Source organism: Vulpes vulpes, chromosome 8 (genome assembly GCF_048418805.1).
Source record: "Vulpes vulpes isolate BD-2025 chromosome 8, VulVul3, whole genome shotgun sequence".
Taxonomy (NCBI): domain Eukaryota; kingdom Metazoa; phylum Chordata; class Mammalia; order Carnivora; family Canidae; genus Vulpes; species Vulpes vulpes.
This window is the reverse complement of record NC_132787.1, coordinates 82,462,993-82,487,413: the sequence shown is the minus strand read 5'-3', so window position 1 is coordinate 82,487,413 and position 24,421 is coordinate 82,462,993. Positions and strand designations below refer to the sequence as shown.

Sequence of the window (24,421 nt, the reverse complement as noted above, 5' to 3'; positions counted from 1 at the left end):
TTGGTTTTTTTTTAATAGATTCTATTTATTTATTTGAGAGAGAGAGAGAACATGTGTGCATTAGTAGGGGCAGGGGCAGAGGGAGAAAAAGACTCCCCGCTGAGTGAGAAGCCCAACTCTGGGGCTTGATTCCATGACCCTGAGATCTTGACCTGAGCAGAAATCAAGAGTAGGGTGCTTAACTGATTTAGCCACCCTAGGCACCCCAGAACTGGCTGCCTTTTCCATATCTTAACCATAACTAAAAGTATCATCTAATTAGAAAAGTACAACATGAAACAAATCAAATAGATCATTGTCCTTTCTTTTTCACAAAAAAAAGGCTTTTCCTCATTTGATAGTTGTTAATTACTCAAATTATTTCTTTCAATTATTAAACATATATAACAAGTGATCTGAACACTGCTGGTCTCATTCAAAATAAAATTGTTTAATTCTATAACCTAAAGGAATACATAAAATTTCAAATGAAAGTGGTTACAACTGTAAAATATGCCTATATGAGGTAAAATTAATGCTGGTGTTAGAAGTCAGGATTATGTCTGGAGACAAAGGAAGGAGCAGTGATCTGAAGCACAGGCAGGACTTCCAGGGCCCTGGTAATGTTCTGCTTCTTGACTTAGGCAATGGTAAGACAAGTGAACAACTCTAACATTTACTACTGAAAAGGAGGGTTGTCTAAGTTTTAATTTTAATTAATTTTAATGCCAAAATTTCAACCAAATGACCCACATGAGACTAGGAGGCTGGGTCTTCAGCCAGGTGTTTTGTTTGTTTTCATTTCTACTATTTCCAGACAACTTTGTTCAGGCATGAAATAAAAATGATTCTTTAAAAAAAAAAAAAAAAAGACTAAGATTCATGGGATGTGAGCATGTACAATGTTTGGGCTAATTTAAAGAATGCTCTAAAAATAACCAAGTAAAACCTGAAAACAAAAGAAGACAGCAACTCCTTCTACCATGCACCACTGCCTAAGCCAGTAGATGTGAAGGCCAGAGAGAGGGCAACAATGAGCAGAACTCACTTGATTGATCTAGATCTAAGATGCCTTAGAACTTAAGACTACACATGACATTTTATCTGGTATCTAAACATTAGCTCTAATTAGCTTTTACAAAATTACTGAACTGTACCTCTTAAGTATGGCTCTCTGTCTTCTGAATTATTAAAACAAAAAGTAATAAACATTTATAGCATATACGAGCTATAGATGTTTTTTTCTGAAATCAAACTGGAAACCAAGACGCATCAGTCATGGACAATTAAATACACAATATATTTCTTGCCTATTTTTTTGATGCTGAAAACCTTTCACTGAGGAGGAAAGCTTAGGACCAACGTTATAGACCGTAAGTTAGATATTCAACTCCTCAGTTTTAAGGTTCTTAAATATCTATCAAGGGCACTTTCTGTGGCTTACGTAATACTTTCGCACATTTGTTATTTAGTATATAGTACTTAGTCTGCCTCTATTATTAGAATTCTGTCAGATGAAGTCTCTGATAAAACTCTTCAGGAGTTATCAGAATAAAAGAACTAACTTTTCTCCTTATCTAGACATGATCTTAGAATAAATGAAACTGATTAAAATTCTCACATTGACAGTGAGAAGTGAATGTATCTCCTAATGAACAAAACATACCTAACTAATGAGGCCCATGACTTCACATCTTTAATTCAAAAGACATGTCTACATCGAAGAAATTGTACATTTAAACTATAGAGGTGTAAAAAATAAAAATAAAACTATAGAGGTGTAATGTACATGTCTTTGTTATTAAATGTATAAGTAATAAATTCCAAGTATACTATAATTAACTCTAACAAATAACTAACCATGTCATGGTCAAAAATTTCATTTAAAACTTACTCTAATCATAAGTCTCTCCATCAAGGTTCTATCGGTTTAGGTCTCTCTAAAATGTAGTTTAATTTAAAAACCAAGAAAGAAAAACATTTAAGATTTTTCTGTGGCTTTTCCCTGGCTGTTTTGTTCAACATTAATAACTTGAACTGATATGTTCACTGAAAATAACTACAGTATTTCAATTCAAGACAATTTTTAAAAATAGGTTTTGAAAAATATTTATTAAGATTATTTTATGTCATACTAGATTTTTAGCTTATGTAAATATATATATTAAAATCAATTTCTAAATATAAACATTTTATATATTTACAAATAGATAAATCAGAACTTGTATCTAAAAGAAAGAACTGGGCAGCCCCGGTGGCACAGCGGTTTAGCGCCGCCTGCAGCCCAGGGCGTGATCCTGGAGACCCTGGATCAAGTCCCACGTCAGGCTCTCTGCATGGAGCCTGCTTCTCCCTCTGCCTGTGTCTCTGCCTCTCTCTCTCTCTCTCTGTGCATCTCTATGAATAAATAAATTAAAAATCTTTAAAAAATAAAAATAAATAAATAAAAGAAAGAATTGTATTTATATACCATAAGATGGTGCTATGAAAACCTAGGAACCTAAATTTCTAAAAAGGAAATGGTTAAGTATCAAGTGTAAAATATAATATGTAGTCTTAAAGTTATAATTATGAAATTATATAATAAGTTATATAATTTATTTTTGTGGTTTGATGTTAAGTGAATAAAACAAAATAGAATTATTCTATCTGGGAATTGTAACTTTGTAAAATATATATATATGTATACTCATTTAGATGACTGAAAGGACTGAAAGGGAACAAAGTAAAAACAGAAAACAGAAAATGTGACTAGACTTTCAGGTGTCTTTTTTCCCTTTCTCATTTATCAGTGACAAACTGCTTAAATAAAACATTTGAAAATATTTATATGAGTCTCAGGGTAAACATTTACTACTATTTACAGCCTTAATTTTCTCATTGTTGCAATGGGATAAATAAAACAGCCTATGTATACCAATACATGGCTTCTGTGGAGCCAGGGCATGTTCTAAACTAGAATTTAGAGTTGGTCTTTAAGTTTACACACCCTTTTTCAAGTCTAAAAGATTGAAATTGGAATCAAACCCCCTTGAATGTAAGAAAGGTTACATTTGGGAATGCTATGTAGATCAAACATTTGTAAAATAAAATTCTTTTCTTAGATACGTATATCCTGAACTTAGATATGTATATCCCTGTACTTTTTGTGCTCCAGTGTCTTTTTTTTTTTTTTTTAAGAGGAGAAGGAGAGAGACAGAGAGAAATGGTGGGGAGAGGCAGAGGGAGAGAAAGAGAGAATCCCAAGCAGGTTCCACACTAGGCTCAATCTCACAATCCTGAGATCACGACCTGAGCTGAAATCAAGAGTCAGACACTTAACTGAATGAAGCCACCTAGGCACCCCTAGAGGTCTTACATACTTACCTTCATCTGCCCTATTTATCTCATGTTCAGGAAGCCTGGAGCTCGTGGGTCTGGAAGGTGAACCCACAGATGGCTGCAATGAGGGAAGTTCATCAACATCTCTCAAATTAGCAAGCATATCTTGTAGTTTTGACCTATTGGGCCCTAACCCAAAAAAAGGGAGGAAGAGAACAAAAAAGAATAGAATTATCCAACTGCATCAAAATGGTGCCACATATCTTATTCACATCTTCCTACATTCACCTTTAAAACTACCCTACCATATTAAAAAGTATTTTCCAAGTTTTCAAATTATTTTAAGTTTATTTCTTGAGAAGAATTATGTTTTATATATGTTTTAAAAATTAAGCTAATGGAATAATACTGCTATTTGCATGAAAAACAATGTTCATGTGCAATTTGGACCGTTAAAAATACTATTCTATTATCCCTGTATACTGCTCTAAATGCAGATACCACAGATTGTGAAGCTACAGTGTACTGAATTAAACAATAACATCCCTTTCTGTTTGTTTAAGTTGCATTCATTGCCTTACATCCTGAAGCTATGGTACCCGAGGTGAAGTCTCATGCCCTACTGATTACTTACCTGAGCTTTGATTCTTCATTCTCCCACATCCCTGTTTTGACTGTTTTATATAGGATAGAGGCTGAAACAGATCTTCGGTAGTTTTTCCTGTTACAAGTTTAATTAAGAATGGGAAAATCTTACCCATAGTCCATTATGGTTTTTTCCTATACCAGCAAAGAATACAACTACTTTTAAGCAATTTTAACTAATACCTAAAAATATATTTCAAGACAGTATGATTGAAGTACACAATCTGACTGGAAATATTTCTACTAGACCATATCAAAAGGACTCAAACTTTTCCAGAATAATTTTTAATTCAATTAAAAATATTAATGGTGATTTATAAATCCATGCTTCATGTAACAAGTCAAAGCACTGCTTCAGTTCTGTTTCTATCATGTCTTCACCTGTTCTCAGATCACTGTTTTATTAAGATAACATGAACTGATAACGATGACCAAGATGTGCTGAGCCTCACTCTGCAGTCCCTCTATCCACAATGAAACAATTTAAAATTCTCTCCTTGAAGTCAATTTTCCTCCTTATCCAAAAAAACTATATGCTATTTGCCTGCATACTGATCATAATCCCCAAATTGAGAAAACCCAATAGCTTCCATTAGTAGGAATACTGTTCCAGTCAAATGGTGCCATTTTAGATCTTAGGTGCTAAATTCTAACTACAGCAATGCCTTGATATTTGACAAGAACTGAATAATCAATATAATAGATGGATTCTACATAAGACCTAGATATCCTTCCAATTGAGAGATGTTTAACATTTGAAGACATTCATTATTGTAGCATAAAGACATGAAGAAATACCAACTTTAAGCCAATCTGAAATTTAAAATATTTTCTCATTTATGATATTTGCATTAAAATTTCAGTGGAACTGGTTTTGCCATGGCTCTGAAAAATCCTAATAAAGCATGTCTCATTACGGTTTGTTAAGATTAAATTTTTTGTTCATACATTTGGATAAAAGATACAAAATGCTCTTATAATTTAATATTAATCTTTCTCATTGTGATTTAATTTATATTGAGGAGACATCAAATAACATCATCTCTCAGTTATTTAATAGTTGGTATAATGATAACATCAAAACTAGTCACTGACTTTTTATCCATTCAAGCTAAATACTTGTAACACCTAAGATATTTTAAATAAAGATTTAAAAGTTTATCAGTAATGACTACACTACTTTTTCCAACTTTTAAATATATATTTCACTAAAGTGGATTTTATTAATCTTACTTTATACTACTTTAACATCTCAAAGGATGCAATTCCTCTTGCCACAAAAGGGAGACCCATGTTCATAGTGTCAATGAAAGTAGAAACACAAGGAAGTATAGTTTAGCCTTGCTCTCCTAAAAAGGTGTTTTAGATGGGTTTTCAGGGATGCTTGAAAGCCTCTGTATTTCTACTTTAATACTTAATTAACTCTACTGCTAAACCTAATAATTTGTATAATGAGTTACATATGTATATATGATTCACAGGGCTAGCAATTTCATTTTAGCTCCCATTTTTTATATAGTAAACATCTTATCAAAAAGAAAAAGGCTAATTGGTAATATTACTATAAATGAAATTCACCAAAATTTTTAAATTACAAAATAAATACTTTTAAAAGTTGTGTATTTGACTCTTGTGCCCTGTATAGCATATAGTGGTGAGAGCAAATAAACTGTGTGTTATGAACACATAGAATATTCAGGGGTAGAAATTAACTTTCTAGCTCTAGGTCCTAAAAGTATATGCAGTGCAATAATTTTGGTGGATTGCCAGAGGGTCATACTAAATCAGATTTAAAATTATCAAGAATGAAAAATCATTGTGGTAATTAAGCATATACACTTTAAAAATGAAATTAGTACTATGTTTTGAATATAAAGTCCCAACTCTCATGAGGCTCTAGATGTACTATTGGGATATATTAAGATTCATAATCATATGCATAGCTAACCATTTAATTTCAACCCCTGAGAGCAGATGAAAAGGAAAGATATCAGGAGCAGAAAAGAAAAAGAGTAAGTGGTTTTAGGAAAACATTGAAAAAAAAAAAATTGGGGGATGTAAAAGAGGCAAGATTTATGATTTACAGATACAATGTTTTCCACTTACTCTTCACCCCCTTTTTCCCCTTTCTCTCCTTTTTGTATTGTTCCTTGAGTTTGGTAATTACTCCCTGGTCCACATTCCAGGCTTCAGGCACGAGACACTGGTCTTCCTTTTCTAAATAAGTGAAACAAAAGAAACAGCCTTTTTAAATAAAATATTGAACACCATAAATCAATTCACTGTTATGTCACTGAATGACACAACCATTTTCTTCATTGTATCACTAATTTTAAAAAGTTATTGCTTTTAGATGTGTAAATCATAGAAAATCTAGTATCTAAGAAACGACAATCAATTCAATTTCCCAGGTAATAATAAATTTCTCCTGAAAGAAACATAGAAAAAAAATCCTAGAAGATCTGTGTGACTTTTAATAAATTAAGCCCAAAAACTCTAGAAGAAAACCCTCATTTTCTGAATTCAATTAGGATTGACTCACAAAAAATTTATGTAATGAGAGGTTATTATTAAGAGATTATAGAAGTCTTCAATAACCTTTTCACTTTAAAATTTTTATATTTTTGGCATGTGTTCAACTAATGATCTTTCTTTTTACAGTCCTTATAAATAGCACTGTGTATACTTATTAATTGATCTTCATTCAAAACTTAAAGCAATGTAAGTGATTTGTTAATTTACAAATTCTTAAGTAGGAAACTGAGCTTCTAGTAAATAGTAGATAAATTCAATCAATAATTTTCACTATTATAGAAGAATATTTAAAGAATGAGTTATATATTTTATACTTAGTACAAAATTATTTATATACTATGTAATGTGTTAGCTCAGAACTCTCACTTGAACTCCAGAATCATATATCCAACTGCTTACTCTACATTTCCATTAGAAAGTCTAACAGATTATCTCAAATTAAACATGTAAAATCAAATTCCTAATCTTCCAAACCCAGTATGTTTCATCATTGTTGCATTTGCTCAGACCGAAAAATCTCCCTTTCATACTTCACATCGAATATTTCAGAAAATACTGTTTTTCCTACCTTCCAAATATATCCAGAATCTGACTACTTAGCACATGTACTACTTCTCTAGTTATTCTGTCTCTTGCTAGAATTACTACAATAATTGTCCCCTCTCTCTTCACATCAATACTATTGTCAACATGGTGCTCTAGGTAATCTATTCTCAAAAAAGCCAGAATGATGCTTTAAAATAAAAGTGAGATCAGTCACCCTTCTGCTCAAATTCCTCCAGTGGTTCCCCATCTCCCCTGTGTTCTAAAGCCCTACATGATTTAGTCATTTCTTACCACCATATTCCCTTTAGAATCACTCTGCTCCAGCCATTCTGATGATCCTTGAATTCCTCAAGCATATCAAAGTTGCTGCTATCTTGGGGCCATTTGCTGTGGCTTTCTTTTGCCTGAATATTCCTTCCATAGAAACCATACTGCTAACCCACCAATCAACTTTGAATGTTTTGTTCAATGTTACCCTCTAAATTGGACCTACCCCATTACAATTTTAAATTGTAATCTGTCTCCTCCACTTCACCCTGACCCCAGCACTCTCTATCCCCCTTACTCTGTTCTACTTTTTCTATTCTCCAAAGCATCTAACACCTTCTGACATGCTCTATCACTTATGTTTATATTCTCTTAGTAGACTATATGGACCACAGGGGTAGGGATCTTCACCAAATGACTTGGCACACAGAAAGACTTGAGGAAAATTTGTTAAATGACTGGAATAAACCAAAATGAATCAGAACAAACAGGAATCTATGTTTAACAAGTTAAATTTCAATCTGCAGTTTAAAAACCTTAATTGGGCCTCTGAATAGATTAAATACAATAAATTTAAGACTCAACATTTTTAGGGCTCTAACTATATAATCTATCAATAATAAAAAGTCTCTAATTTCCCAGAAAGACCTAACAATTAAAATTGTTAATATTTCACCAATCACGTAATAAATTAAACTGGGTAGCTTTTGAATCCTACAATGTCTTCAGTTTTTTAAATTAAAAGGTAAGCCTTATTGTAATCTTCACTAGACTCTCAACAATAGTAATGGAAGATCATGGAAGATGTGTGGTAAAATCTATTTACTTTTTAGAAATTAACAACATTCTTTACCTAGGTATGTTCACTCCTTTTTTTAAGAGGGTGGGGAGAAATCAATTAAGCACTTTATACGGTTTAAATGTCCATTCAACTAAACAGGATTTGCAATCTAGTTCTATTAATTGCTTAAAAGTGAGTATTTCTGAATATGAATAATGAAATCCTAAAAACATGTAAGGCTAAACTCCTGGTAAAGAAACCTCTAGTCAACTGAAAGATTCTATTCACTCATACTCAGAAATACCCAGTAAACTACTAAAAAGTGAAACAGCTCAAAGGTGGGACTAATCACTCACTCATGTTTTCACCAGTAACTTCACAGAAGGTTAGCTTAAAACATACACATGTATCATAAAATACCCTGGGCTGTGACTCACACTATAAAGCAAAGGAAGTGACACAAGAAACAATGTAGCTGTCTTTGGAGAGAAATGAATCAAAATACCCTAGCAATAAGACTGGCAATGAAAAAAAGCCAACTATCATTTATGCAGATGTATGATTCCTCAGAGAAAGACTTCTGTGTACCACAGTGGATCTAGCTATGCTGGTAGAACTGGTGCCTAAAATACCTGAATAACTTGATATATAAGCTCAGTAGTAACAATACAGAAAAGAGACTTCAATTTCCCCCTGGTTCCCAAACTTTGTTCTGTTGCCAAAAAAAAAAAGAACTAGTCGCTATAAAGCCATTATATACTTCAATAACTAATTATCCCATATAATAATTACCTCCAATTTGCCACAAAAAAAGGGAAAAGTGGCATCATAAGAATTCCTGACAACAAAACCCCAAGGAAAGCCCCCAATTTAAAACTAGACTAGTTGGGCAGCCCTGGTGGCTCAGCGGTTTAATGCTGCCTTCAGCCCAAGGCCTGATCCTGGAGACCCGGGATCAAGTCCCACGTCGGGCTCACTCCGTGGAGCCTGCTTCTCCCTCTGCCTGTGTCTCTGCCTCTCTCTCTCTCTCTCTCTCTCTCTCTCTCAGGAATAAATAAAAAAATAAAGTATTAAAAAAAAACTAGAATAGTTACTGATTCTCTAACCTTACCTGTCTTTAAAGTACATAAAACCACAACTAAGGGAGTCCTGGAATTCTTCAACCTCAAAAGAAAATTTTCCTCTCATTCTTAATATCTCTCTCTCTTCCTCACTCACACTACATATACACACACCTGATGGAACTGATCACTTTGGAAGAACTCATCACAATGATAACAATTCATTTCCAAACCTCTAGAATAATCTATGCTGTATAAGTTTTCCCCAAAATAATTGTTTTACCTCCTGATGTTTTAAAATTTTAAATTTGTTTACAATAATTTGCACCAAAGAATTCTATGCCTTGCACTGATGAAATCTTCCTAGAATGAGTTAACTACAGATTTTTAAATTTATACTTCTTTTGCACAGAAGATGCCAGAGATAAGTCTCTAAAATTCTTTATTACATTCTCATACTCAATTTCCACAATCTAGACTTGCAAGTTCTACTATCTAGGCAGGAAACAGAACATTCTGTATATGGGTTCAAATGCTTTTCATGGTTTATTGCTTATATTAAAAAAATATACATATGAGATAACTAGTTGTATAACTTTCTTTAAATACACACACACACACACACACACACACACACACACACACACACACAGATATACCCTGGATAAAAGGTGCCAGCAGTAAAAGGTTCACAGGATATTCAAAATTTCAACATTATAAGAAATTTGCAGTGTTCTTCAAGATGTTGCCCTTCTGGTAAAATACTAGCTTCTTTTATTTACTTAATATCTCTGGCTGGATCCAGTATGCTTCCTTACCCCATTCTGTTCCATCGCCTGCACTTCTAGACTCACTGTCTCCTTCCTCAGATGCAACCAAGAAGTCAAATTCCTTTAGAGCTTCTTTTGTATCTCGATCTTCACTGCTATCAGGCAATGCTTTTTTCCTAACGATCTAATGAAAAAACATGCTAAATTAAAATTTTAGGATATTTATGAAATTAACTTAAATAAAGGAAAACAGTATCTCTTTATCACTGAATGAGAAAACCCAATTATTGGCTTCTTGAGAAAATATATCTTTGTTATGTTAGTTATAATACTTAATTCAATGTAAAACAGATAATCATTTTAAAAAGATATACATTATACATTTTAAAGTAGTAATTTCAACTTTGTTCAATGATGGCTTGTTTTAAATAAGCTAATGAAATCATATATTGAAAATACTGGAATATAAGACAGGTATTTATAGATAAACAAAAAATGTCCCTGACATACTATTGTACTGAGAACCACAACCATATCTTAACATTTCTTGGATGCAGTCTGTCATTGTACAGACATTCTCATCTAACCAAAAAGAGAAACATTTCATAAAATACAAAAGTTTTACAGAATATAACCACAATAAATGTTAACTCTACTATATTATCCCTTACAAAATCTAAAATCACGAAAGCTACAAACTCAGAAATGCATGCCTCAAGTGTATGGTGCTAGAGAAGGGGAAAAAAACAAAAACAAAAAAACAATCTCCCTGGTATTTCTACTATTGCAACCTTGCATCAATTTTCTCCAATAACTCTCTATATATTCAAATTTTTCTAAAATACTGATCTTCCCAAGTGGGACTTGACTTATAGATTTAATAGTACATATGGCTGCTATGTACTATTAAATAGTTTTATGTTTATGTATTTATGTACTACTATGTTTTATGTACTTAGGAACATTTCTGGATTCACATTTCTGGATTCAGTTGGAGGATTGAAATTTAGGCTGAATGCATGCAGAGATAATTTTTGAGATCTATATGCCAATACTCTTTATGAATTATCTTCTTTTTAATCACCTCCAACACCAGGAGTCCAAAGAAATTAGGATGAATGGTTTGTAGCTTCTTTTGATAAAATGGACTCACTATCTCAGCTTCTCAAGGCCTTAGGTTCTTCACTTCATGTAAAATGGAAATATCATGATCTGATCAAACTTCATTGCTGGGTTACTGAAAGTGTTTTAAATTCATAAGGGTTCAAGAGTGATCAGTAGAACAGAATAGTCTAGAAACATTATAAGAGATAACAAATACCTGACTTGTATGACCCTGTTCTCATGCTTATTCCTAATCAATCACAGCACTTTTCATCTAAGATGAGATACAGACTCAGAAATCCTTCTCAGTGAACCAATATGGAGGATCCTTAAAAAGTTAAAAATAGAACCAACCTACAACCCAGCAACTACACTACAAGGTATTTATCCAAAGGATACAAAAATGCTGATTTGAAGGAGCACATGCACCCCAACGTTTATAGCAGCACTATGAACAATAGCCAAAATATGGAAGAGCCCAAGTATGTCCATCGACAGATGAATGGATAAAGAAGATGTGAGATATATAATGGAATATTACTCTGCCATCAAAAAATGAAATTTTGCCATCTGCAACACCATGGATGGACTACAGTATATTATACTAAGGGAAGTAAGTTGGAGAAAGACAAATATCACATGATTTCACTCCTTTGTAGAATTTAAGAAACAAAACAGATAGAACATAGGGGAAGGGAAGGAAAAAGAAGATAAAAACAAAGAGGGAGGCAAACCATAAGAGACTCTTAACTACAGAAAACAAACTGAGGGTTGCAGGAGGCAGCGGGGAGGTGGGGAGCAGTATGTGCTAAACGCATGATGGGCATTAAGGAGGGCACCTGCTGGAGATGAGCACTGTGTTACATATAACACATAGTGATGAATCACTAAATTCTATTCCTGAAACCAATACTACACTATATGTTAACTAACTTGAATAAAAAAAAAAATCCTTCTCAGTGTAGAACTCCAGGAAGCCACTATCAGGAGAAGAAAGCTGGTGTAGTAGATGAAAGCTGCCCTCACTGTCCTGTTATATATAAAAACTGAACAGGAGAAATCTAGCAATGCTGCGAGAATAACTGATTTATCTATTCAGAATATTTCCCTAAAATCAAGACATACTTTTATGTATTCCATATTCCAATCCCCATCTAGCAAATCTAAAACAAAAAAGCAAGACCAGCTTGACATACTGTGTACAGAAAACCCCATGCTGAAGGTGTATTCTTTTGTAAACCATATGCTAAGATTTTTTCTAATTTTCCCTGGGCAGCCATACTAAGGTAGAAAAGTATCTCTGAAGAGTTATAACAACAGAAGACGATGACCTTCATTGTTCCACAAACTAACATACTGCCTAATCTGTTTTCTTTTACCCTAAAGGCTTGATCCCTCCTTTTTCCTGACCCTGACAGGACACCAGATATGAATTAGAGGGGCCATCACCAACATCCTGTAAATAGAGAATTCTTGTTCTCAATGACTGATGAAAAGAGCAGGGAAAATACAGACGTACTGAATGTCTGAATGTAATTTTCACATTCTAATTACTAAATATGGTATGAAGTCACAAAACTAACTCCTTGGGAAAAAAATGTTTCTAGGTCTCCTCTCCTCCATATAATCTTATGAATGAAGATACAGCAAATTGCAGGCCACTGTCTATCAAGTCTTCCACTTAAATAAACAAAAACTCCTGTGTTTTTAATGGTTAGGTATAGAAGAAAAGTGTGACTACCAACAGAGAGTAGAATTAGTAAATGGGAAGGGGTGGGGTTTGTTGTAATAAACACCTATCACTTTTCCTTACATCTAAGGTTCCACTCCACTCCTACCTCCAATGAGTTTAGAAATCAGCTTAAGATTTATGGCAAACACAAAATACTTATAGGTTGTATAGGGTGACATGAAGATTAAAAAAAGGGATAGATGGCCACTTTGAAACCATTAGAAGAAACATAATACAAATGGGGATGGGACTGTGACTAACAATAGTTAATGATTCTTAATCCCATTCCTCTTAAAGTATCTGAATATAGAGACTAAATCTTGCTAATGAAATTATCCTTCAAACACTTTAAAGTTGATCACTTTTATACACATGTATAATGTTAAGATCATTATTACACTTAACTAATGATACTATGGTGAGAATGCAAAACAATGATGGTAAAGAAAAATAAGGTGAAAAAGTTGATTACAAGGAAGGGAGAGAAAAAGAGGAGGAAAATGATCCAGAACCCAATGAACAATCAAACTCCAATAGAGGGCAAAGAGCAAGAAAAGAGAGCATATGTGGCTACACACAAATGACAGTTACAATACTCTATGTTTCTGCATTTTCTTAGTTGAATCTACTCAACTGTTTTGATTAACAAAATAAAATAATGGTTTAAAAACCTGTTTTAATAAATATTTTAATATGATGATTTTCAGCCATTCTCTCTCTCTACAGCATTCCAATAAATCTTATAAGTCATGCTTAATCATTGCAACATTGAGTTAAACTGCTGGAAAGTCCTTTTGGTATGTAGTTATTAATCTATACCTATGAAAATTAAGGTAATATAGCCTAAGAATTAGCAAAGTTATTACAAAGAAACCAATTATTCGTTTAGAGATATTTTTCCCTGAAAAACTAAAAGGATTTTTTAATCCAGTGCTTAAATGGAGTTAAGCATGTTTATATTAGCTATGCCTTCACTGCTTAATCACAGAATTGCTACAATCTAGCTGCAAGACAAGACTTTGTGAATTCAATTACTTAAAAAGAAACCAGTTTATGGTTAGGAATTTCTAGTACGACCATACTTAAAGTATCATAATCAGTTATCATTTATCAATGAGCCAAAATAAAGTATTTTGATGGGAAAATACCATCTCAATGCAGTTGGCCCAGAGAAATCACAAAACAGTACAAAATTTCCAAATGAACAGGACAGAGAAAAGGTATCATACAAGTTTAGGCATTTTCTTTTACTACAGTAAATTAAAACACATGCTATTACTACCTGTTTAGATAAGAAAAAATGGGGGTGACTACTTGAAGTTCTAATAATATCCATGGCAAGGCTATATCAGCAGAATACTACTGAAGAGTGGTTCAAGGAAACAATAATCTGGAAGTAATAATTTGAGAGTCACTGATGGAGGCAGAGGGCATAAAGAACAGAGAAGCTATACCCAGAAAGCATTTATATCATTTTTCATATATAGCATCTCATTTATTCCTCACAAAATCTTCTGAGGATATAAGATAGGTTTTTATAGTCCCCATTTTATTTATTTTTTTTAATTTTTATTTTTTGGTCAGGGGCAGTCTTTTTTTTTTTAATTTTTATTTATTTATGATAGTCACACACAGAGAGAGAGAGAGAGGCAGAGACACAGGCAGAGGGAGAAGCAGGCTCCATGCACTGGGAGCCCGATGTGGGATTCGATCCCGGGTCTCCAGGATCGTGCCCTGGGCCAAAGGCAGGCGCTAAGCCGCTGCACTACCCAGGGATCCCTAATAGTCCCCATTTTACAAACTAAAACACTAAGCCTGAAGGGTAAGAAGCACAGATAATTAGTGACAGAACTGAGACTTAAACCCAAGGCTTTGAACTCTAGGTCAAGTCGGCTTCACTACCTTGCTTTCTCCCTTATACTCTTCTTAATTAAATAAAATGAAAGAAGAAATGTAAATATTTTCCTAGACAAAGCAAGGAAATCATCCATTACTTAAAAAAGAGAGAGAGGAGGAAGAAGGAAAAAGAGAAAAGAGGAGAAGGAGGAAAAAGTAGGGAGAAAAAAAGAGAACAACAACAACAACAAAAAACAAGAGCTGAAGGTAACAGAATGGAGAAGGGAAGAAAAGGGAGAAGCAGCAAGAGACACTACTTATTCCAAGAACTATCATGGGAAAGTCAATGAATTTATAAAGATCTAAACAAAACTACTGAATAATTCTAAGCAAGTTTGAAGGTATCTAATGAAACAGTTCTAAAATTTTGTTAACATTTGTCTACCAAAGGAACCCAGACAAGAGAGACAAAACCACACTGATTAGAGGTGATGCCAGTCACTATCAGGTACTATAACGGGTCTGTCATTTCTATTGTCTTAAAGCACCAGTAACACTGCACTGTTATAGCACACACATTTTTACCATATTCACCAGCTCTATCAAACTATTAAAATGTTTAATGAGTTAACAAGTCAAAGAGTGAGGACCTTTGAGGAATTCTAAAATTTTTTTAAGTAATCTCTTTACTCAATGTGGAGCTTGAACTCACAACCTGGAGATCAAGAGTCACATGTTCTATCAACTAAGTCAACCAGGTGTCCCAGAGAGTGAAGACCTTTAAGAGAAAGCTACCATCCTAAAAATATTCTTGAATTTGAACTCAATACTAAAACCTCTTAGATTAAATTTCCCCAAATTCATGAAAAAAAGTTAAGGATTTTGGTTGAAGCACATGGATTTTTACTTTAAAAAAATTTTTTTCATGTTGGCAAATTGAACTCCAATAAAAAATTTTTTTTAATTTTTTTTCATTTCGATTATTTTTTAAAGTAAGCCTAATGATTCCTAAAAATATTAATATCTGAGTATCCAACTCACCGTTGAAGTATCAATGATACTTTTCTCTCTTCCATCAATGTCATCATCTTCATCTTCATCACTGAAATCTGCAGCTGCACTTTCAAGGAATTTGAAATTATCCAGCACAGAGGCAGAATCTGTTAACTCGGATTTTCTGGTTTAAAACATGTACACCTTGCTCAGTTAATCTTTAAAACTCAACATTAAGAATTAATCCATGATATGTTGCACTAACTTCTGCTTATATTGTAACTATATCCCTCAAATAACATTATGAACTACACTGATTCTTATCCATTATATTTCCATGGATTTTAATTTGAAAAGCACTATAGGAAGTAGTTACTCTTTTAAAAGTACTTTGCAATCATATCTATTTAGACTAATGTTACTATAAAGGACTCCCTCTCCTGATTCAGTATTCTTTTGATCCTTAAGTCAACCTTGATGTACTTCTTTTTAAAAATATTTTTATTACCTCTACTTCTATTTTTCTCTATTTTTTTCCTCTCTGTAATTATTCCTCTGATATATAAATTTCTATAAAAAAAATAACTAGTGGATAGGTCCGTTTACTCTGACACAATCTTATATCTCTACTGAACAGCTAAGGAGTTGAAAAAATATGCACATAAAATAATGTACAAAAAATATTACTAAAAATAACTTAATCAAAATAATATATTACAAAACTTGATCCTGTTAATGACTATACCATTAACCTTTTTGAAATAGTTGACTTTTCAAATATGTAAGATTTTAATTTAGCTCCCTCAAAATAAATCTAGTAAACAATTTCCTAAAGGCCAGAATAGGATGATTTCTTTCCAGTTCACTTGGAAATGTTTTAGATAGAAAGGCATCTTCTTAAAAAAAATTTAGCCACAACTATGGAAAAATTTTCAAAACAGATAAATATTAAATTTCAAATCTGCTAGGAGCTATGTTTTTTTCCACCCTATTCTGTATCCTTACACAAATCAGACTCAAAATAATCAGACTTAGAATAATACCCTTGCCAGTTTCAAAAGTCAGGTCAAGGGCAAAACACAGACAACTAGAGTGGTCTTTTCTGAACATCATTATAATGACTTACAACAACCCTTTAGGTAAAAGTGTAACCAAGAATAAGGCCTACATTGTTGATGCCTACACAAAGAAACAATAATCTGACATTTGTGTAAATAAGTTAATGTAATCTTAAATATTAATGAATATAGAAGGCTCTAATGATCTTTGTTTATAGAAGTTTGTTTATAAAAGTCCTATTTGTGAACCTTTACAAAATTATGAAACTCATAATTTTAGTTAATGTTCCAAATAACAGAAACTATGTTCTCACTAGAAAATGTACAGAGTTCAACTAAAACCATTCTTATAGTCCAAACATGCATTAAAATGAAGCAAAATAATATTTAGACTTTCAGAGTCTTTGGCTTTTTTATTTAAGAACCATGCCAATTTCTTTTCAATAAAGAATCTCCTTATTTAACTGTTCATGTTCATTTTAAGCAGAATTCCATATGACCGTATGACATGATCCAAAAAAAGCAAAATAAAATATTTCAAACAGCTACTGAATTTTTAACTTATTCTATCAATTAAAAATCTACACTTAAGATATTTTCAAAGGAAAGATAAGTCACAATATTAGTAAAAACATAAATGTGGCTAAGAAAAGATTTACTTCTAAAAAACTTGAGAAATTTATATGATTTCTAGGTCACCAGGATTGAATTTCATTCTTACAGATTTGAACTGAATCTCCAAAAGATGGCCTTTTGTGAAATTCTAATAGTAAGTGACTGAGCTTCAAGATATTAAGATGTTTAAACCCATAAATTTCAAGCAAATAAAAATATCTTTAAAATATTCTTAAAATAATAAGTAACTAATACCTATGGGTTATCTTCTATCAAATGAAATTTCAATTTTTTTATTAAACTTCATAATGAATTATTTCTGTAGCAGTATCTAAAACTGCAAGTATCACAAATGTCACCCAAAAACCAAAAATATTTAATAAAAACTAAAATTTTAGCTAAAAAGCTTTCTAGACAAAATACTTACCCAATCATTGCTGTCTCTTTAACTTCAGCCTCTGTGCCATTTATAACTGAATCCTGATTTTTGTCATCTTCCCTGTCAGTGACATCACTTGAAAAGCCCAACAAAGCTCGCACTCGTTTAGATTTCACATCTAGAATAGTATCTGTGTAACCCACCTCCTGTAGATACCTGCATGTGAAGAAGATCCTTACAATTCAGACATATTGGAATCAGTATTCTCTAACTTAATATGCAAATAAAAGTATTTCTTTAAATTCATTGCCCGCATAAGACTTAACAGTACAGTACTATGCTAGTAAGACTTGCTAATAAATAATCTTCCAGCTGCAGATGGAGCTGTCTCTTGCAGTACCAGCCTCTATGGTCACTGAAAAAAATCAAAGAACTATACAATACACCATTCATTACATTTATCATAAGAAGAAGCTGTTCCTTAATATACCTAATAGCACATTCTTTCTTCTAGGCAGGAATGGAGCAAACTCACTCTCAATTTCTTAATGAAATACTATTTTGCAATAGCAATTACTATATCAGTTTTTTCTTTACATTTCTGATATACAGTGTTATCAATCAATGTCTGAGATCTAGAGAGGATATTTCTAGCATATTTGGTTTCCTCCATGACATACAAGAAAAGTATATTCCAAAGAGTCATTTCGACAGAAAGGAAGCTTTTATCCTAAGACAACTCTAAAATAAAAATAGCCCACAATTCAACTGTGGATGTGGGATGCCTGTGTGCACGTGGGTGTGTGTGTTACAGAGAGGCAGAACCACAGAAAAAAAAAGGGAATAGGTTTGTACTGAAAGCTAGAGCTGGTCTAACGCCCATTTCTGCCATTCTTCCCGTGTAACATTAATTCTCCTGAATCTCAGTTTTCTTCACCCTAAAAGCAACACACCCAGGACAGTATAGAGGATGGCATACAGAAGATACTTGATACCTATTAAGAACAAAGATGACCAAAAAAGACCAAAAGTAGTAGTGGCAGGAATATGAAAAGGGCAAACATAATTAATAATGTCATTAACAAACATGATAGACAATTATTAGGCGTGAACCTGTAAGTAAGCATCAAGTCTATGAAATTGAAGAGAAAACAAAGGTGGACAAGATAACCAGTCTGAGGTCAGTTTATTTCAAGATCTGATATTAACAGATTACAGCTCTAAGAGTTATTTCACAAGGATGTGTGACCAAAATGGAGTAAGTGTATCTTATCAAATCAAGATTCTCATTTTTCAATACTATCCAATATTTATAGAAAGGTTTTGATTAAAATTTGGATAATAAATGTTTATTTAACTTTCCTGAAGTTAATCAGTTCTTCTTACAAACCAACAGAAAGGTGTTAAGTTTTTCTGTTCTTAAACATTTGATTTAAAAAAAAAAAACATTTGATTTATACCTTTCTTTGGCAACAGAACCACATTACAGATAACTGTTTCAAAAACTGCTCTTTCCATAGGTAAGTCGGCTTTACCAAGTAGTTACCTACTTATTCAGTGATAAAATACCACCTTTAAAGGGGCAGATTATGAGTCTTTTATAATTTTTGAAAATTATATCTCAGATTGCTTGCTACGATAATCACTTCTCATAAAAAAAGAAAATCAGCAACTTTAAAATCACTTATTTATGAAAGAAAAACATATACATCATATTTAAGACCAAAGTGAGGGCACTATGAAAACCACTTATTAAATGTTAGTGAATTCTCATTTTTTCCTAACTTTGAATAGATAACAAATACATAAAAGGAGACATTTTAATATTCTCTTCCCATTATTCAAAAGGAATGGCTGGCACAAATTCACTCTGAAAACCATTGGTGTGGACTACTCAAAGGAAACTCAAAAATCCAAAACAGGTAAGTAAATTTTATTTTAGTGAAGCACAAATCAGAATAGCAATTTCAAATATGATATGCAAGAATCAGGCAGTGAGCCCGTTAAGTGGGTTGTAGGCTACCACCTGACATGTGAATCTCCTTCCAGCTTTGTATTCCTCTTTATAGTCTCAAATACATATTTTATTTTTTTTCCTAAATAGTTTTTTTTTTTAAGATTTTATTTATTTATTCATGACAGACAGAGAGAGAGAGAGGCAGAGACACAGGCAGAGGGAGAGAAGCAGGCTCCATGCAGGGAGCCTGACGTGGGACTCAATCCCGGGTCTCCAAGATCACACCCCAGGTGGAAGGCAGCGTTAAACCACTGGGCCACCGGGCTGCCCATCAAATACATATTTTATAGGAGGTATACATGTTAGTGCAAAATTTGCAAATTTGGGAAATTAAAAAAGTTCTTCAATCTATTTAAAATAGGAAGTTTAAAAACATAACACAAAATTACATCTGAATATTATATCTGCAAAAAGTAACTTTAAGAGTATAGAATTCTTTCAAATGTAAATATGTGTATATATTAAAATCTAGAAGCTTAATATTATACTCTGATAAAGTTCACATTATAAAAAGAGAATTTATCCTTGGCAACTCTTATTAGTATTTAATGAAAATAAATTCTACCACTAGGAACAAAAATGTTTACTATGAAAAAGGAACAGTAATTCAATTAAGTGTTTTCATAGCAACAGTCTAATAATAAGAGATAAAGTTATTCTGAGTTGAAAATGAAAATTATATATATAGTTATATATAATAATATTATATATATATATGAAAGTATACTTCTCTTTGACCATGGGATACTTACTGTCTGAGTAGTTGTCGACCCTGTTTCCACATTAACTGGCTATTTTGTTGTGGCTGTACCTCTGTTTCATTACCTTCATCTGGAAAACATTAAATCATAATAAAAGTGCCTTGTTTTATACATTAGAGGGCATCTCAATTCATAAAATTATGTCCAATAAAAAATTTTTAAGATTAAGAATATGCAAACATTCAACAAACTGTAAGGTATGTTTTAGGACAATGTATATTGTTTTTTTTTTTTTAAATCTAATGTCCATAACAAAAGTTATATGAATTCATTATTGCTACAAGATTCGCCTGAGAGTAGCAGAATTAAAATAAAGACAGATTCCCAATCTCTAGTAGCCTGAGAATTTTCTTCCAGGACAAAGACCTATTCAAATCAAGTCACACAATAATGGTCTAATGAAAGTATTATGGAGCACCACATCAGAGCTAGAACAAAGCACTCAGGAATGATGATAGAAAAACCAGTTTGGTAAAGAGTAGATACAGAAGAAATAATTTCAATCCAAATCTATTTCCTTCACTAGTTATTAAATGAAAACTTCAAATATTCTTTTGAAGGCATTCCTTCTTTGAATGAAAACCACCTAAGCCTTGTAAAGCTTAATTCATCATTTGGTAGAAGCTGAATCCTTTCAGGAAGATAGTATAATAAAAAGAGCCTTCTCTGTGACAAATCTGGACTACAGAATTTCCCAACTATACTCTGACTCAACTTTAAAAATACAAAAAAGTTCACACTTTCTATCAGTCCTTGATCAAACTGCAAGAAACTGTGATCTTTTACAGAAGGTTTTATTCAACTGGAGATGTAAGAAAGACTGGGAAAATTTGTTTTATATTTGATGTAAAGCATTTACTGTGTTCCAGATGCTGTGTTAAAAACACATACATTATCTCTTTTAATCTTTACAACCTCAAAAGATAGGTGTTATTACTAACCCTATTTTAAAGATGAAAATGATGAGTTTTACAAGTTAATTGTACTATTTCCAAGTTAGAAACATAGTTTTAAGTACTGAAATCACGTTTGACTCCAAAACTCACATATTTCCCTCTACATGCTATTCCCACTACAGTAAGAAATTAAAATATGTCAATAAGAATTTGATCTTCCATTTTCATTTTTCACCTAAAATAATTAGGCCAAACTCTGTGATATACTAAAGAAATAGCAGTAGACCAGATTGTGGCGGGAGGATTAAGTTACCTCAAAAAGTTAGATTACTTGGGATGACTTTAGAGTACATACTGTAAAAAAAAAAAAAAAAAGGCAAAAATAATGTCCCCATACTAAGGAAAAACAACACACATTTTGTTTCCATTGACTCACAAATTCAGGAACTATGGTTCACAAATGGTTCCACAAATTCAGGAATATAATATGGTATGTTCTAATATATCTCCTTTTGAAGTCAAGTAAATAACCTATACTTGCCAAGTAAAAATACTTACACTGGCATTTTAAAAGACTAAAAATTTCTTATGTGAAAGAACTTTTGAGGTCATCTTATTTCTCATTAGTATAGGCCTCTCTTTACTATCTCTTTACTCAACTGCCTTTGCCTACTTTGGCAACTAGTGATGTTACCGAAGTGTGCCACATGCACTCAATGGAATACTATTCAACAAGGAATGAATTACAGATACACATCAACATGAATGAATCTCAGATTTATTATGCTAAATGAGAAAAGCTAGAATCAGAAGACTTCATATTCCATATCATTCTGGAATTCATAGAACTTTCTGGAAAAGGCAAACTATAGGAACATAAAACAGAGTAGAGGGAAGAAAATTGAGGTTCAGGAGAATTAATGTTACATACGAAGAAACTGGCAGAAACAGGCTTTAGACCCAGCTCTAGCTCTCAGTACAAACCTATTCTATTTTTTTCTATGCTTCTACCTATCTGTAACACACACCTCCACATCCACACAGGCATCCCACATCCACAATTGAATTGTGGGCTATTTTTATTTTAGAGTTGTCTTAGGATAAAAGCTTCCTTTCTGTAGAAATGACTCTTTGGAATATACTCTTCCTGTATGTCATGGAGGAAACCAAATATGCTAGAAATAGCCTCTCTAGATCTCAAACAATTGATTCAATAACACTTTATATCACTTTGTATCAGACGAAGGGGTTGACTACAAAGGGTAGTAGTAACAAGACTATATATGTTTGTGAAAACACTAAAAGGGTAAATTTTACTTATGTAAATTATACCTTCATAAAAAATAAATTAAGCCAAATCAAATAAGAATACATCTTAACCCTCTTTCAAAAAAGTGTATTCACATATTGAGACAAAATCTGACTTCTTGGGTAACGTTTTAAAGAAAAGTCTGAAGTTAAACGAAAAAAAAATTCTTGTACATGTAAACTTTATTTTTCCCACATTTCCTTATCCAAGCTAAAATTCACAACACTGTCTCAATCAACTATCACATTTACTCTTACTTTATCAAGTTTAAAAAAATGACATCATACAAAAGTAAGGATTTTAAAGTGGTAAGAGTTAAACTGCTTGGTAATAAAAACATAGTTCACTGGTACTTCCAGTCAAATTGGAGTAACAGGGATCCAATTTACCCTCCTGCTTGAAACAACTATAAAATGAAATAGATGAAATCATGATTAAGACCCTGAAAGTCAGGCCACAAAGGACAATGATCCCTGAGAGAGAGGAAGCACACAGGTGAGCCCTGTGATCAATCCAGCTTGCTCCCTTGACAGTGTTTCTATATCACGGCATAGAGAGGCCCAGGAACAAAAACAAAAACAACATCTGAAGAAATAATGGCTAAAAGGTTATAAATTTCGCAAAACTATAAACACACAGATCTAAGACACTCAACGAATCCCAAGTACAAGAAACATGGGATGGGGGGAGCACCTGTGACTACACCAAAGCATATCATAATGAAACTGCTTAAAACCAATGACAAAATGGAAACTCTTAAAAGTGCCAGAGAAAAAGGTCACATTCTACATATAGAAGAACAGAGATACGTTTAGTAGAAGATATCTCATCACAAACAATGCAAGCAAGGATGACTTATTCAGACACAGAAAGGCTGAAAGAACTCATTGGCAGCAACCCATATTACAAGATATGCAAAAGTCCCTGAGGCAGATGGAATTGGATACCAGAAAATATGAATCCATACAAAGGAATGATGAGCACTGGAAATATATACTCTTTATATTATTTAAATCTCTTTAAATGAGAATTGACTGTTTAACAAAAATAATAATGTAGTGTGACTTATAACATAATTGAAGCAAAATATGTGAAAACAACTGCCAAAGAGAGAAACCCATGGTTACAAGGCTCTAGAAGTGGTATACTGTCACACTTAAAGACAGACTGCAGTAAATTTTTTAAAAAGTATATCATAAACCCTAAAGCAACCACCAAAATAGCAAAGAGTTACAGCTAATAAGTCAGAAAGAGATAAAATAGAACAACAAAAGAACTACATTATCACAAAAGAAATCTGTAAGAGAGGAAAAGGGATCAAAGAACAGAATGAACAAACAGAAAATAAACAGCAAAAGTGGTAGCTTTAAATCTAATCATATCAGTAGTCACATGAAATGTACATGGTTTAAACATCTCGATTAAAAGGCAGAATTTGTCACTTTGGATAAAAATATTCTATTTTTAATATGTACCTGGCTTCTAATATTAAATAAAGGAAGCTGAAATATGGAAGATAAACAGATTTTAACATAACCTGGGGTAATATTCTCCTAAGGTAAAAATGTAAAGATATGGATATCGAACAAAATTAGGGGGGGAAAGTGAGAAGGGAAACTAATTTTATTATAAAAAATGCCTCAGATCCTTTCACAAAGATGGAGCCTAAGGCAAAGAAGGATGCCCCTGCCCTTCCCAAAGCCAAAGCCTTTGAAAGCCATCCTGAAAGGTGAAAGGCATCCAGGGTCACGAAAAAAAGAAGATCCGCATGTCACCTACATTCCAACGACCCAAGACCCTGAGTCTCTGAAGGCAG

At 32.8% G+C, this 24,421-nt stretch overlaps 1 protein-coding gene across 2 annotated transcripts in view; it reads right to left on the bottom strand.

The window, feature by feature from the left end:
• STRN (striatin) overlaps positions 1-24,421 on the bottom strand; it is a 90,410-nt gene that overhangs the window by 22,125 nt on the left and 43,864 nt on the right. Inside the window, exons 4-10 of one of the 2 annotated variants that reach the window (XM_026018916.2) lie at positions 20,392-20,470; positions 17,671-17,838; positions 15,619-15,754; positions 9,954-10,089; positions 6,052-6,162; positions 3,935-4,021; positions 3,346-3,489 (exon numbers count right to left, since the gene is read on the bottom strand). In XM_026018916.2, the coding sequence (XP_025874701.1) occupies positions 3,346-3,489; positions 3,935-4,021; positions 6,052-6,162; positions 9,954-10,089; positions 15,619-15,754; positions 17,671-17,838; positions 20,392-20,470 (861 nt within the window). The remainder of the gene's footprint in view (positions 1-3,345; positions 3,490-3,934; positions 4,022-6,051; positions 6,163-9,953; positions 10,090-15,618; positions 15,755-17,670; positions 17,839-20,391; positions 20,471-24,421) is intronic. The other variant, XM_026018917.2, reaches the window with a different exon arrangement.